The sequence below is a fragment of the Ananas comosus genome, unplaced genomic scaffold (assembly GCF_001540865.1).
Source record: "Ananas comosus cultivar F153 unplaced genomic scaffold, ASM154086v1, whole genome shotgun sequence".
Classification (NCBI taxonomy): Eukaryota; Viridiplantae; Streptophyta; class Magnoliopsida; order Poales; family Bromeliaceae; genus Ananas; species Ananas comosus.
This window is the reverse complement of record NW_017890981.1, coordinates 1-14,188: the sequence shown is the minus strand read 5'-3', so window position 1 is coordinate 14,188 and position 14,188 is coordinate 1. Positions and strand designations below refer to the sequence as shown.

The following is a 14,188-nucleotide window of genomic DNA, read 5'->3' as shown; positions in this document are numbered from 1 at the left end:
GTGAGCCGAAAGAACAGAGTGACACAATGAGACATAGATCGAGTGGCATTTGATAATGTAAAGTGAAATGACACTAGAGGTAGTGTGAGGCAACGAATCAATGTGATGTAAAGAATAATGATAATGACTAAAGTGAAAACAAAGTGAAGCGTAAAGAACATGAATGCTAAAGATAGCCAAAAGTAAAGAAATGTAAAGAACATGATTGCTAGATTTAGCAAAAGTAAAAAAAGGTAAAGAACAATGATTGCTAGAGTAGCAACATAAAGTGATGTAAAGAACACTAGAGTTAGTGTAAAGTCAAGATTGAACATACAATCCTTTGAGTTGAGGATTCGATCATACTTGCTATGAGTTCCGTGCTCGAGGGTGGTCGCTCCCCCTCGGGCGATGTGCTCCGGAGTTTTGCATCACGGGTTGGAGTAAACCCGAAGAACGGTCTTAGCGGGAGGAAGCTGAGGGCCCGCGATGATGGACTTAATGTGAAGCAAGTTAATGTGGCGAAACCCCCGGGTTAGCGGTGAGATTAAAGAACAAAGAACAAAGAGTAAAGAACAAAGAGTAAAGTAAAAGAACCAAAGAACATGCATAAACTGCATAATTTATGTTGAGCATATTTCCTGCTTATTGTTCAGGCATATTAGTATCATGTTATAGAGTGGTTACTATATTCAGCTTATCCTTTCTATTATGCCTGAGTTAGTCCGAGTGGGAAAGTCGGTGAGATTGAGACCGAACCCACTGGAAATTTTGTTGTAATTCTCACCCACTATTTCCACAGAGCCGGGACTGAGCGAGCCGGCGAGCGACCGTGGTAAAGGTATCGCTCCATAGTCAGAGGCCACCAGAGTTTAGTTATTGTATTTTGTTAGTAGTTACCCTTTTATCATCTTTTGTATTTGATGATTAATGATGTAAAGAAAAGAAGTAAAGTTCTCTTTTGAGGTAAATGTGATGTAAGAAAGAAATGATGAAATGATGTAATGAAGTGTAAGGAATCGTAAATGTATAAGTTGGATGTAATGTATATGATCTAAATTGAATCATAGTACAAAATGAATGCTAGTTTTCCTATCTTTCACTCGTGGCTATGGCTTACCCTCGTGTAAGCCGTATTTGTATATTGCCGCTAGTACACTTCTTTTTGAAAATGTACATGTGATGAGCCTTGGGCGGACAGGGGAAACTCTGTCCGTTCGGCGTCTATTTGACGTGCTCGGGCCGACCCAAATTGGTATCGGTCCCCGGGCGTGACAGATATCGTGGTGTCAGAGCCATAGTGAAAGAATAGAAATGGACCTAGAGACCTTTAGGATTGGAAGATCTTAAGGATCTAGGAAACGTGAGTTGCGCGGAATCAAAGTTAGCGAAACCATGTGATTCGGTCAAGTTGGGAGGTCTCTAATGTGATTAGAGACTAGGTTTAATTTTCGTTTGTTCTCTACTTCTAGTGTTGTGTCGGGCGGCCGACGACATGACACTTGAGGCAAGGATGAATGTGCAAGTTGCTTTCGCCGGATTGGGTATGGTCAGGTAATGTGGTCATGTAGCTAATGCGAGTTGCTTCTTTTCAGGAAGCAATGGCGCCTCGTCGTCGATCACAAAGAGAGTCGATACCGGAGGAAACGAATGCGGTGCCCGAGTGATCCGGAGCGAGTGGCGACGGAGAGCTTAGGGAGCAGATAGCCGCGCTTGTCAGTGTAGTGCAGCAACAAGCGGAGTTTGTTCAACGCTAAGGGAAGTAGATCCAGCGGCTCCAGGAGGCCTTGGAGCGTCAACAAACGGTGGCAGCCTAGGCGGGTGACGAGCATGTCGCACCCTCTGCGGCGGTGCCGAGTGTAGTCGAGGGAGCGGCGGCAGCAGCGGCTGTGCCAGTCACGGTAGTACCGGCCGGATCGGGAACCTCAAATCCCGATGGTGCGGCGGTAGAAGTGGAGTGGGAGCGCACCTTGGCAGCTCTCATACAGTTCGAGAAGTTCGACCCACCTACCTTCGAAGGCGATTTGGTGGAGCCGGCGGTCATGGAGTCGTGGATCGACTCAATAGAAACGCTCTTCGAGAACCTTAATACCTCGGAGAAGGATAAAGTGTATCTTGCCACCTATTGTATAGAGAAGGCGGCAATGGTGTGGTGGAAGCGAGTGAAGCGGGATCGACCTGCCGATCTTCCGCTTATACTTTGGGAGAAGTTCAAGAGAGCGGTGTTCGCGAACTACTTCCCCGACACGGTGAAGCGGAAGTTGCAAGAGAAGTTCCACAAGTTGAGACAAGGCGATCGATCGGTGGGGGAATACGATCAAGAATTCTCCCACCTTATTGATTGCGTTCCCGATGTGGTTCGTGATGATCGGGACCAAGTGGATTGGTTCTTGCGAGGACTCCAGCCCCGGATCTATGAGAATGTGCAGATCTTAAAGTTGACGACCTTTGCGGAGATTTTTGATAGAGCATTGTGGGCGGAGCATGGTAGCGCTCACGTGCGAGAAGAACGAGAAGCTATGGCCGAGTCTAAGGACAAGGGCAAGAAGCGAGTGGCGAGCGGTGCCGGGGGCCAGCCAAATGCTAAGAAACCCCCTCGGTATCCCCGACAGCAGTCGAGGAACTGGAGACCTCCTCGATGTGTTATTTGTGGCGGTGAGCACAAGGTGTCGGCTTGCCCGCAGCGCGATGGCAAGTGTTTTAAGTGCGGCCAACCGGGACACCTTATCCGGGAGTGCCCGACATGGACGTCGCCTGCGCCGACGGCGGCATCGGCACCGTCTACCCCGAGACAGCTTGCGGGGTTACCACCAGCGATGTCGGCTGGGCGCGCGTCGTCATCGCGCCAGCCGGAGGGATCGAGAGCGCCTAGCGGCCGAGTTTATGCCGCTCAAGTGGAGGAGCAACCTGCAGCACCCGACGACGTCGTGTCAGGTATTATCCTAATCAAAGGCATTAGAGCTAGAGCATTGTTTGACACTGGCGCATCTCATTCATGCATTCGTGCATCATTCACTCGGACTCACGACATCGAAATAGTCAATAGTCAAGAAGATTGGTGGATTGATTCCCCCGAACATTCGTTCAGAGTGCGTAAGAAATGTTTGGCTTGCCTGATTCAGATCGGTGATTGGATCATGCCAATAGACTTGCTGGTACTGAACAAAATGTGGGGATTTGACGTAATCTTGGGGGTCAACTGGCTCTCCAAGTACTATGCGATCATAGATTGCGAGCGCAAGGTGATCACTTTTCGTGAGCCTAATCAAGAGGAGTTAGTGTACCGGGCGTAAAAGGGCGCGCGTTTTGCGGCGACCATATCATCGGTGAGGGCCAAGAAGATGATAAAGGGTGGTTGTAAAGCCTACCTGGCGACCATTGTAGACCCTCAAAAGGAGTACCCTGAGTTGGGAAGCATTCGAGTTGCGTGCGAGTTTTCGGATGTGTTTCCGGCGGAGTTACCGGGATTGCCACCGGACCGGGAGGTCGAGTTCGTCATTGCCTTGATTCCCGGGGCGGTGCCAATTTTGAAGGCTCCGTACAGAATAGTACCTGTGGAGCTAAAGGAGTTAAAAGGCCAGTTACAAGACTTGTTCGATAAAGGCTTCGTTAGGCCGAGCGTGTCACCATGGGGAGCTCCGGTGCTATTTGTAAAGAAAAAGGATGGCACACTTCGACTCTGCGTCGATTATCGCGAGTTGAATAAAGTGACGGTCAAGAACAAGTACCCGTTGTCGAGGATTGACGATTTATTCGATCAGTTGCGAGGGTCAAGAGTGTATTCGAAGATTGATCTCCAATCAGGGTATCATAAACTAAAGATCAGGCCGAAGGATGTGCACAAGACGGCGTACCGTACGCGGTATGGCTACTATGAGTTCACGGTAATGCCATTTGGGCTTACTAACGCCCCGGCAGCATTTATGGACTTGATGAACCGAGTCTTCAGGCCGTTGTTGGATCGATGCGTCGTGGTGTTTATAGACGACGTATTGGTCTACTCAAAGAGTGAAGAGGAGCATGAAGAGAATCTAAGAGCTATGTTGCAAATACTCAGACAGGAGAAGCTCTATGCAAAGTTGAAGAAGTGTGACTTTTGGCTAAAGGAGGTCATATTCTTGGGCCATGTGGTGTCGTGCGATGGAGTTTTGGTAGACCCGAAGAAAGTAGAGGCAATAAAGGACTGGCCTCGCCCGACGAATGTAGCAGAGGTCTGCAGTTTTCTCGGACTTGCGGGCTATTACCGGCGGTTTGTGGAGGGGTTCGCTAAAATAACCACTCCACTAACGCGCCTCACCCATAAAGGAGTAAAGTATGTGTGGTGTAATGTATTGAAAATCTCTCTCGAGCTAATTGTAACTAAAGTGATCACAATAATGCAAAAATGGAAATTAAGCAATCTTAAGCCTAATTAGAAGCTTGAGATTAGTCCTTGGCACATTTTGGAAATGTGAGAATGGATAAGAATGGATTCGAAGTAGCAAAAGACCTTCAATTGCCATGATTACTTGATTGCTGAAATTTTAGTCAATGTGGCCAAAAATGATCAAATTGATGCCAAATTGGAAATTAATTGCTCTCGAATTAATTTGATAGCTTGGAAAGCTTCTTTGGATGAGTTTGGACGTGTTCGAATGAAATCGAAGTGAATTAAATATGAGAAACAAGGGATTAGATCATCTACTGCTGTTGCTGCCAGCAGGGACTGAATTGCGAAACTGTAGGGACTGAAATGTAAATCTGCAGGTTGTAATGCACTTTTGCAATTTTCAGGGGCTAAGCTGTATTTTCTGGACTTATCCCTTCACCCTTAGTGGAATACACCTGCCCAAAGGCAGAGATTCCATTTCTCTTCTCTCCTTATCATCTATTTTCTTCTCTTTCTCCCTTTAGACTAAAGAAGGGTTGAGGGGAATTGAGCTGGCAGCTTGGAGGGTTGTAAGCTGAGAAGAAACCTGATGTAAGCAGGAAATTTTTGCTGATTGGAATTTCGAAATTACTTGGAGCAACATCTAATCAAGGTAATCTTGATTAATACCTGTTTTAGATAGGGTAATTACTTTAAAAAAAGAGTTAAGTGATGACCTCTTTGCTGTTAGGATTGAAGGCTTGGTGAATTGGTGGCAGCCTTGAACTTTCGGATTTCAGAGGAAGCTTTAGAGCAGGGAGTTGGGTTCTGGAGCTGAGAATAACTTGGAGTAATGCCTAATTAAGGTAAGTTTGCTCTAATACTTGGTTTTAGCTAACGTGGTTGCTTTCGATTAGATCCACTTAAGAGTTTTGTGCTGGAATTTCAGACTGGAGCTGAATTCTGGTTGTTGGTGTTGCTCGAACAAAGGGATCAACTGTGGAAGCTTAGAAACTGAGGTATATGACTTAATTCTCAGCTGAGATTAATGTAATTGCATGAGAGAAGTTTCTAAGTGATCCAATTGATATAGGATATCAGAAATTAAGAAGGATTGAGGAAGTGGAGGTTGGCAGCTTGGTGTTACAAGCTGATTAGTGTTGATGATGCTGCCGAAATGATGAGAGGGCCATTTGATGCAGGGAATAAGTTAATTTCGCATCAAGTGAGAGTAAGTTCATTCCATGTTGGATTATATTCAGCTTGATTGCCTTAAAATGGATCGCATTAAGAGTATGTTATTGAAATTTCAGATTTGAGCTGAATTCCTGCCGTTTGAGCTATTGGGCAGGAAACTTAAATACTTTGAGCTAAGAGCAGCTTGGTGGACTACTACATTAAGTCAAAGTGAGTTCTATAATTGAAGATAGGTCAATTAATTGCTTATAGATAACCTATAAAAGGTTCTTATTGCTGAAAATTCCAGATCTGAAATTCAGATTGATTGGTGTGGTCTAAGTGGATAGTAGCTAATGGAGCTTGAGAATTAAGGTAGATTACTCACCTTAGCTAAGAACTAATTTCAACTACCAGGGGAGTGAACTTGGAGCATTAAGTTGATACTTTATGTTTCGAATCCGGCACGTGTACAGACCCGAAAATATATTTGTGAATTCCTTCGAATTTCGGCCCGGATACCAGCGGAAGCATATCCGGCACGTGTACAGACCCGCCATACACCTGCAGTATATAAGGCGTCTACAAGCAACAAGTCGATAGGAGTAAAAACATATAATAAGCCTATCCTGATATCAGAGCATAGTAAAAGTCACAAAGACTATCAACAAGAGAACAATAGTATAAAACCCAAAATCTCAACAAAATATGAAGTATCACAACTATAGTGACTGTCCAAAAGTACATATACATCACGGGGTCAACAAAAGAATAGATACAACGGTGGTCTCTCTATACATAGGGACATCACCCTCGGCCGTAGCCCGAGTAGCAAGGTGATCGACTAGCACGCTCCTAGTAGTCCCTAGCTAGGCGCGACTCCCTTGCCACGATCCCTAGCCTCTCCTGTAACAGGCTCTGTAAAGACAACCACCAAAAGGGCGTGAGAACTATAAACAATAGTTCCCAGTGGGTAAGCCGCCAGCCTCGGCGAATTACACCACTAGGCTCATGATGTACTAATTGAAAGCAATAACGATAATTGCATAATTAAGAAGCATGATGCTAATAAATAATAAGCATGTAATCAACATGTAATAGCTTTCTATAGTAATGAATCATTAGCATACAAGAGATATGGCAATTTCTGTAATCATGAATATAAACATGAATATAAACACGAACATGAAAGTGACTACTGTACACTTACATTAATAGCATTCATTACTGTCCTTTTTCATTGAATACTATCATTTCATTCACAGGGACCTACCCAAGGTAGTCCAGCTTGCGCAGCGCCTAATGGCCCCGTGGTAGTATACACTCCCCACGGCAACCCACTTCGGCACCCAATCCCGCACGGGCGAGCAACTGTCGCGTAGGCCAACTCCGGAGTGCCGGCTTGTAGGGAGCGACCCTCACAAGCGTGTGCGAATGAGCACGATGGCAAGCAAGCATATTTCACTGTCCACATGTCTCAAATATCATGTTTTCATTTGCAATGTTCTTATTCTCGATCCTCCGATCGGAAATTCAATACACAAATAGTAACCAGAACTAGTATCCACTAGATTGTAAACATGTAAGGGTAAAGCTAAATCATATATCATGATAATCTTTTCACTAGTATAGCACTATCAACATAGTCATGAGCATGTCATAGTTCTCTATGTTAGAGTCAAGAGAATGTCATTGTTCTCTACTTTATAAGTGCATTCTACACTTGTTCATAAGTCATTCAACTGAATTGAATATGAATATAAATATTTTCATGTAAATATGTTCTCTACTTTATAGAGATGTCATTCTACTTAAGCATCACACATCACGATGATATGGTTCCAATTCTCTAGCAATCAGAAATGCACTCAATGCACCTATGCGATTATTCTATTCTATAGATACATATAGAACATAGAGGAGCTCCACTTGCTCTGGTTAGGTCCGACCCACCTCGTACTAAGCTCAAATCAGCTTACGAGGGTTCCGAAATCAACTCCACTAGGCCTCAGCCCTGCTGCAAAACGAAGCACGAAAGTCGCATCAAAGCGATTACATAAGACTCCAAATCGGCAAAATTCTCAATTAATACGATGTGGAAGTTGAGTTCCCTGTTTAGGCTCAAAAAATACCTCAAGTTAAGCTTCCAGAAGGTCCTCCAAGACCAAACGAATGCGGTCCAAGGGTCGAACACCCTCTCGCTGCGAACAATTCCGAGACGACATCAATATAGTCGATTATAAGCTATAATAGTCGAAATCTTGCGAATTCAGTTTTCTAACTGAAATCCCTGCTTACCTCAGGTTAGAATACCTTCCAAACCAGCTTCTAAGAGTGCAAGTTCAGCTCAACGAGACTCGAAGACCTGCTGCGAAGAAATAATCCCGAAATTGCATCAATTATGCAATTAAATTTCATATCGTTCCGAATTCGCATCATAAATACTCATTACTTTATTCAAGTAGCAAATCAGCTTATCCCTGGGCTAAATCACAGCTACTTAAGTCATCTTTAATGTTAAAAACAGCCTCTAATTCAGTTGGTAGCAAAGAAAGCCAACACGACGCCAAATTCGATACTAAACCGAAATTTCGAGAGAAATCAAGTTAGTTACCTCTCTAAAGCTGAGAGTTAGCTTCCCTGGCAGTAACCTCACAGCAAACGCAATAAAACCCTTCTTTCCCACGTTCCAAAGACTTCCCTTGAGTCGTCTAACCAGCGAGAGTCGAGCGCGGCGCGAAATCGGCGCGAAACGGCGACTTTTATCTAGAGAGAGAAAAACCCTAGAGAGAGAAAGAGGAAATGGTGCAAGGTTGCTTCTCTGATCTCCAGCAACCTCCACTGAGCCCCAGGAGTCGTGCTGGAATGAAATAGATAGGATCAAAGTGTGAAATTACCAAAATACCCAAGCTGCCACGTTTCTGCATTGTGTACCGGTACACCATAATGGCTGTACCGGTACACCAAGCAGAAAAGGCTGATTTCGCCCAATCAATGCACTTTCTTGCTTTTAGCCATCCAATCACTCTCAAACTTGTCCAAAAACTTGTCTAAGTCCTTTAGAACATGTAGGATAGTTCCACAACTCATTCCACACACTCAGACTCCGCAATTTGCTAGAGTCAGTGTATTACATTCACCCCTCCTAAAAAGAAGTTTCGTCCGCGAAACTTGTAAACACTTACCTCACGATTCCATCGAGAATAAATAGGGATAATGCTCTTGCATTGCACTCTCCAGTTCCCAAGTGGCTTCTCGTTCCTCGTGATTGCTCCAAAGGATCTTCACGTAGGGTATCTCGCGATTTCGAAGCCGTTTTACTTCTCGAGCTAGGATCCTCACTGGATGCTCCTCAAAGCTCAAATCCTCTCGTAAATCCACTGGAGTACTGTCCAATATATGGGTCGGATCAAAAACATACTTTCGAAGTGTCGATACATGAAACACATTGTGTACTCCTGCGAGACTTGGCGGTAAAGCAAGCCGATACGCTACGGGGCCTATCCGCTCCAACACCTCGTAGGGTCCAATGAATCGGGGACTCAACTTCCCTCGAATGCCAAATCTTTTAACTCCTTTCGTCGGGAAAACCTTTAGGAATACATGATCGCCAACTTGAAATTCCAGTTCTCGCCGACGTTTATCCGCATAGCTCTTTTGTCGACTTTGAGCTGTCAGTAGACGTTCTCGTGCCAGTCGAACTTTAGCTTCAGCTTCTTGCAGTACATCTGGACCCAACACCAATCTCTCACCCACTTCACTCCAATGAAGTGGTGATCTGCACTTTCTACCATAAAGGGCTTCGAAAGGTGCCATCTGAATACTTGCGTGATAACTGTTGTTATAGGCAAATTCAGCCATTGGTAGAAACTGTGGCCAACTGCCCTGGTAGTCAATTACACAGGCCCGCAACATATCCTCAAGGGTCTGGATTGTACGTTCGGACTGCCCATCACTCTGAGGGTGAAAAGCAGTACTAAAATCCAATCGAGCACCCATAGCCTCCTGTAAACTCTTCCAAAAATGTGAAACGAATCGGGTGTCTCGATCTGAAACAATAGAAGCAGGTACTCCGTGTAATCGCACAATTTCATCAAGATATACTTGTGCGAGTCTTTCCCCCGACCACACTGTATGAATCGGAATAAAGTGGGCAGATTTAGTCAATCTATCCACAATCACCCAAATTGCATCATGTCCTGCCTGCGAGCGAGGTAATCCAACAATGAAATCCATAGTGATCTTCTCCCACTTCCACACTGGTATGGGTAAGCTCTGAAGTTTTCCCGCAGGAAGTCGATGTTCAGCTTTAACCTGCTGACACGTTAAGCACTTAGCCACGAAGTCCGCAACTTCCTTTTTCATTCCAGGCCACCAGTAAATTGACTTCAGATCTTTATACATTTTTGTACTCCCAGGGTGTACAGTATACGGCGCCCGATGTGCTTCTACTAGAATCTCTTCTTTAATACCAGAATCTGCCGGTACACAGAGCCTCTCACCGAATTTCAACAATCCCTGATCATCTACTCGAAAATCACTATCATGATCACCAGTGATCTTATCTCGAATCCTCTGCAGGAATTCATCTTGAGTTTGCTTTCCTTTAATTCGATCAATCAGGGTAGGCTGCACCACCAATGACATGAGTCTCCAAGGTGTGTCAGGAGCTACAACTTCCAAATTCAACTGCTCCATTTCCTTTACCAACAGTGGTTGCATTGTTATCGACATCGCCAAATTTTCCGTCGATTTTCGACTTAGAGCATCTGCTACGACATTTGCTTTTCCAGGATGATAGAGGATGGTCAAATCATAATCCTTGAGCAACTCCAACCATCTACGTTGTCTCAAGTTTAATTCCTTCTGCGTAAACAGATACTTTAATCTTTTATGATCTGTATAAACTTCGCAACGCTCGCCGTAGAGGTAGTGGCGCCAAAGCTTTAAAGCAAATACCACAGCTGCTAACTCAAGATCATGTGTAGGGTAGTTCTTTTCATAATCCTTCAATTGGCGAGAAGAATAAGCAATTACTCTGCCATTCTGCATTAGAACACACCCTAATCCATTTAGTGATGCATCGCTGTAAATCACATAATCCACTCCAGTAACAGGCAAAGCCAGAATCGGGGCGGTAGTCAACCGTTCCTTTAGCTCTTGAAAGCTTTTTTCACAAGTTTCATTCCATAGAAACTTAGCTCCTTTATGAGTGAGTCGAGTAAGAGGGGTAGACATTTTCGCAAATCCTTCTACAAATCTTCTGTAGTATCCTGCCAATCCAAGGAAACTCCGAATTTCTGTGACACTGGTCGGCCTAGGCCAATCTTTAATCGCTTCAATCTTCTTGGGATCCACAGCTATCCCAGTTTCTGAAATCACATGGCCCAGAAATGCCACTTCTTGAAGCCGAAATTCGCATTTCTTTAGCTTGGCAAAAAGTTCCTTTTCTCGAAGTACTTGCAACACCACTCTCAAATGGTCTTCATGCTCCTTGTCACTTCGAGAATATATCAAGATGTCATCAATAAACACTACCACAAATCTGTCCAAATAGGGCTTAAAGACACGGTTCATTAAATCCATAAAAGCGGCTGGGGCATTAGTCAATCCAAACGGCATGACTGTAAATTCATAATGCCCGTACCGTGTTCTAAAAGCAGTCTTAGAAACATCTTCGGGCTTAATCTTAAGCTGATGATAGCCAGATTGCAAATCGATTTTGGAGTATACTTTCGATCCTTGCAGCTGATCGAATAAGTCATCAATTCTAGGCAATGGATATTTATTCTTGATTGTGACTTTGTTGATTTCTCGACAATCCACGCACAATCGAAGAGATCCATCCTTCTTCTTAACAAACAACACCGGTGCTCCCCAGGGCGACACACTAGGTCGAATGAATCCTTTATCTAAAAGATCTTGTAACTGTGCCTTCAGCTCTTTCAATTCAGCGGGTGCCATCCTATAGGGCGCTTTAGAAATAGGGGTAGTCCCAGGGACAAGATCAATCACAAACTCAACTTCCCTGTCAGGCGGCATACCCGGCAATTCAGCTGGAAACACACCCCTGAACTCTCGCACAACCGGAATATCATCAATCTTGACGGCTTCTCCGTCACTTACAGAAATACTAGCCAAGTAGGCTACACAACCCCTCCGGATCAACTGTCGTGCTCGCGACGGGCTAATGGTCATTGCGAACAATGAACTCTGACACCCCTTATAAATAAACTCTTGCTGACCCGGTTCTCTAAAGGTTACCGTTCTGCTCGTGCAATCTATGGTGGCATAATACTGTGTCAACCAATCCATACCCAATACTACATCAAACTCACCTAGTTTGTGTAGTGCCAATAAATCCACTGGCATAATCCAGTCGCCTACCCAAACTGGGCAGCGAGGGCAAAACTCAAGGATATCCAGGGTATGGTCGGGCACGATCACTCGTCCCGGATGCAAAGTAGGTGCTAAAGGGATGCTATGCAGCTCGGCGAACTGCCGATCAATAAAAGAATGCGAAGCACCAGTATCAAATAATGCACGAACACGAATATCATAAAGCATAATAATACCTGCTACGACCTCCTGTGCTGCTGTGGCGCCCTCGGTCTGGGCGGCATACATCCGCCCACTCGAACCCTGCTGCGAACTCTCCGACTGCCGCTGTCCTGGTGGTCGTCTAGACTGATAAGGCGCTGTCGGGGTCCCCTGGCTCGGAGCTGAAGATGTAGGTGCAGTAGCTGACGAGGGTGTCGGCAAAGAACCTCTCGGGCACTCTGAACGAAAGTGGCCCTCCTGGCCGCAAAGAAAGCACCTGCCCCTACGCTGTGGACACTGTGGCGGTACGTGAGGCCCACCACAGATAACGCAACGCGGCGGTCGTCGACGCTCGGGTGCTCCACGGGGTGCTGAAGAACCGCGACCCCTCGACTGACCTGACTGACCCCTCGGGTACTTTGGCGGTCTCCGGAAGGACTGCTGACCACTGCTCTCGACTGCTGGCCTCTTTCCTTTACTTCTATCCACAACGTCTCTTTCTTTCATAATTTCCGCCCCTTTCTCAACGATCAAGGCCCGGTTCACTACATCCCGGTAAGTGGAGAGGTTTGACGCCTGGACCAATCTGAAGATCGCAGGCCGCAAACCCACCTCAAATATGCGAGCCTTGTCCTCATCATCTCGAACTACAAAAGGAACACAGTGTAGTAATCGGGAGAACTCTCGCTCATACTCTGCCACTGTCCTGTCCCCCTGCCGCAGGTTTCTCAGATCCCTTTCCATCTGTCTCTTTACACTCTGGAAAAAATAGGTAGTCAACAACAGTTCCTTGAACCTGTTCCACGTAATAGCAGACAAATCAGCACGGGGATCCTCGCGAATGTCCACCCACCACCTGTAAGCCTCACCATCAAGGTGGTGTGTCGCAAACCAGACTCGATACTGCTCCTCAACAAAGGTATCATAGAATGACTTCTCCATGTGCATTAGCCATTTTTCGACTACCCAATGATCTGCTTTCTCCCCGTCAAAGACATGAGGGTTGCAGCGACGGAATTCATTCAGTCGTTCCATCATCCGCTCCCGCTCCTCAACCCCCACCATCTCGGGTAACACAGTCCCTGATACTGCTACAGGTACTGGTGGTGGTACTACTGTCTCCTGTCGGGTCTCTGCCCTCGGAGCCACTGGTGGTGTGTCCAGTACCGGTGACTGTGCTCTCACTGTCGCATCTCGGTCCGGTACTGTAGGTATAGGATCCGGAATCTCCCTGTCAGTCGTCTGTCGCAGTAGTAAATCCTCTAACCTCTTCATCCTGTCCTCCTGTCGACGCGCAGCATCCATCTGCTGTCGCGCGGCCGCAGCCTGCTGAGCAACCAAATCTGTCAGCTTCGCAAGCTGATCCTGCAACTCATGGATCCCGCACTAGATCCCGACGTAAAAATGTTACGTAGCAGAAAGTCCCCACTTCCTCTGCATCTGCCCGCCTCAGCTGCCATAGACCGGCTGTGCGAACGAGTCAACGACATTTAAGCTGCAGCAACAAACAAACATAAGTCATAAACCTATATACCTATCGAATCCTCATTAAGGAATAAACCGGCTAAGCAAGCGAAAGTAGAGAGGTTAACGCATACTCCCACTATACGCGCGATGTCAGTTGCTCGGCCGCCACGGTGACCCTCTGCAAAGTTAATAATGCACACATCCCGATCAAACTCACTACTATTCGGAGTTTATAAGTACCAAATCAAGTACTTCGCTAATAACAACACTTCAAAACTAGACCTCGTCTCTCACGAGCCTAATCCTTATAGTGCCAACCAGCCTAAGGTTCTAGTCTACAAGACTCAACGCCCTAGGCTCGATACTCAACTATAATCTGTCACGGCCCTGGGTACCAGCGGAAAGCATATCCTGCACGTGTAAGCAGACCGCGGTCGCGCATACACGACCTGCAGTATAAAGAGTCGTCTACAAGCAAGCAAGTCGATAGAGTAAAAACATATAATAAGCCTATCTGATATCAAGCATAGTAAAAGTCACAAAGACTATCAAAGAGAACAATAAGTATAACCCAAAATCTCAACAAAATATGAGTATCACAACTATATTGACTGCCAAAAGTACATATACATCACGGGGCTCAACAAAAATGAATAGATACACTACGGTGTCTTCTAT

General features: G+C 45.6%; 1 protein-coding gene and 1 long non-coding RNA gene across 5 annotated transcripts; both read left to right on the top strand.

Annotated features, from left to right (window-relative positions):
• Positions 1–2,795: 2,795 nt before the first annotated feature.
• On the top strand, positions 2,796–3,272 carry LOC109704505. The gene has a single exon (XM_020225247.1). The coding sequence runs from the start codon at positions 2,796–2,798 to the stop codon at positions 3,270–3,272; it is 477 nt and encodes a 158-aa protein (XP_020080836.1).
• A 1,447-nt stretch (positions 3,273–4,719) lies between these two features.
• LOC109704504 lies at positions 4,720–6,789 on the top strand. Of its 4 annotated transcripts, none has more exons than XR_002214410.1 (6): positions 4,720–5,000; positions 5,079–5,193; positions 5,277–5,346; positions 5,421–5,552; positions 5,641–5,734; positions 5,814–5,948. It is a non-coding gene; the product is annotated as an uncharacterized LOC109704504 (long non-coding RNA). The 4 variants fall into 4 exon arrangements; XR_002214409.1 differs by having other exon boundaries at positions 4,722–5,000; positions 5,087–5,193; positions 5,421–5,558; XR_002214408.1 differs by lacking the exon at positions 5,814–5,948 and adding an exon at positions 6,769–6,789 and having other exon boundaries at positions 4,723–5,000; positions 5,421–5,558.
• Positions 6,790–14,188: the final 7,399 nt, after the last annotated feature.

Excerpts from the sequence above, each read along its gene's own strand:
- LOC109704505 (XM_020225247.1), top strand. The coding sequence starts at position 2,796 with ATGTCGGCTGGGCGCGCGTCGTCATCGCGCCAGCCGGAGGGATCGAGA.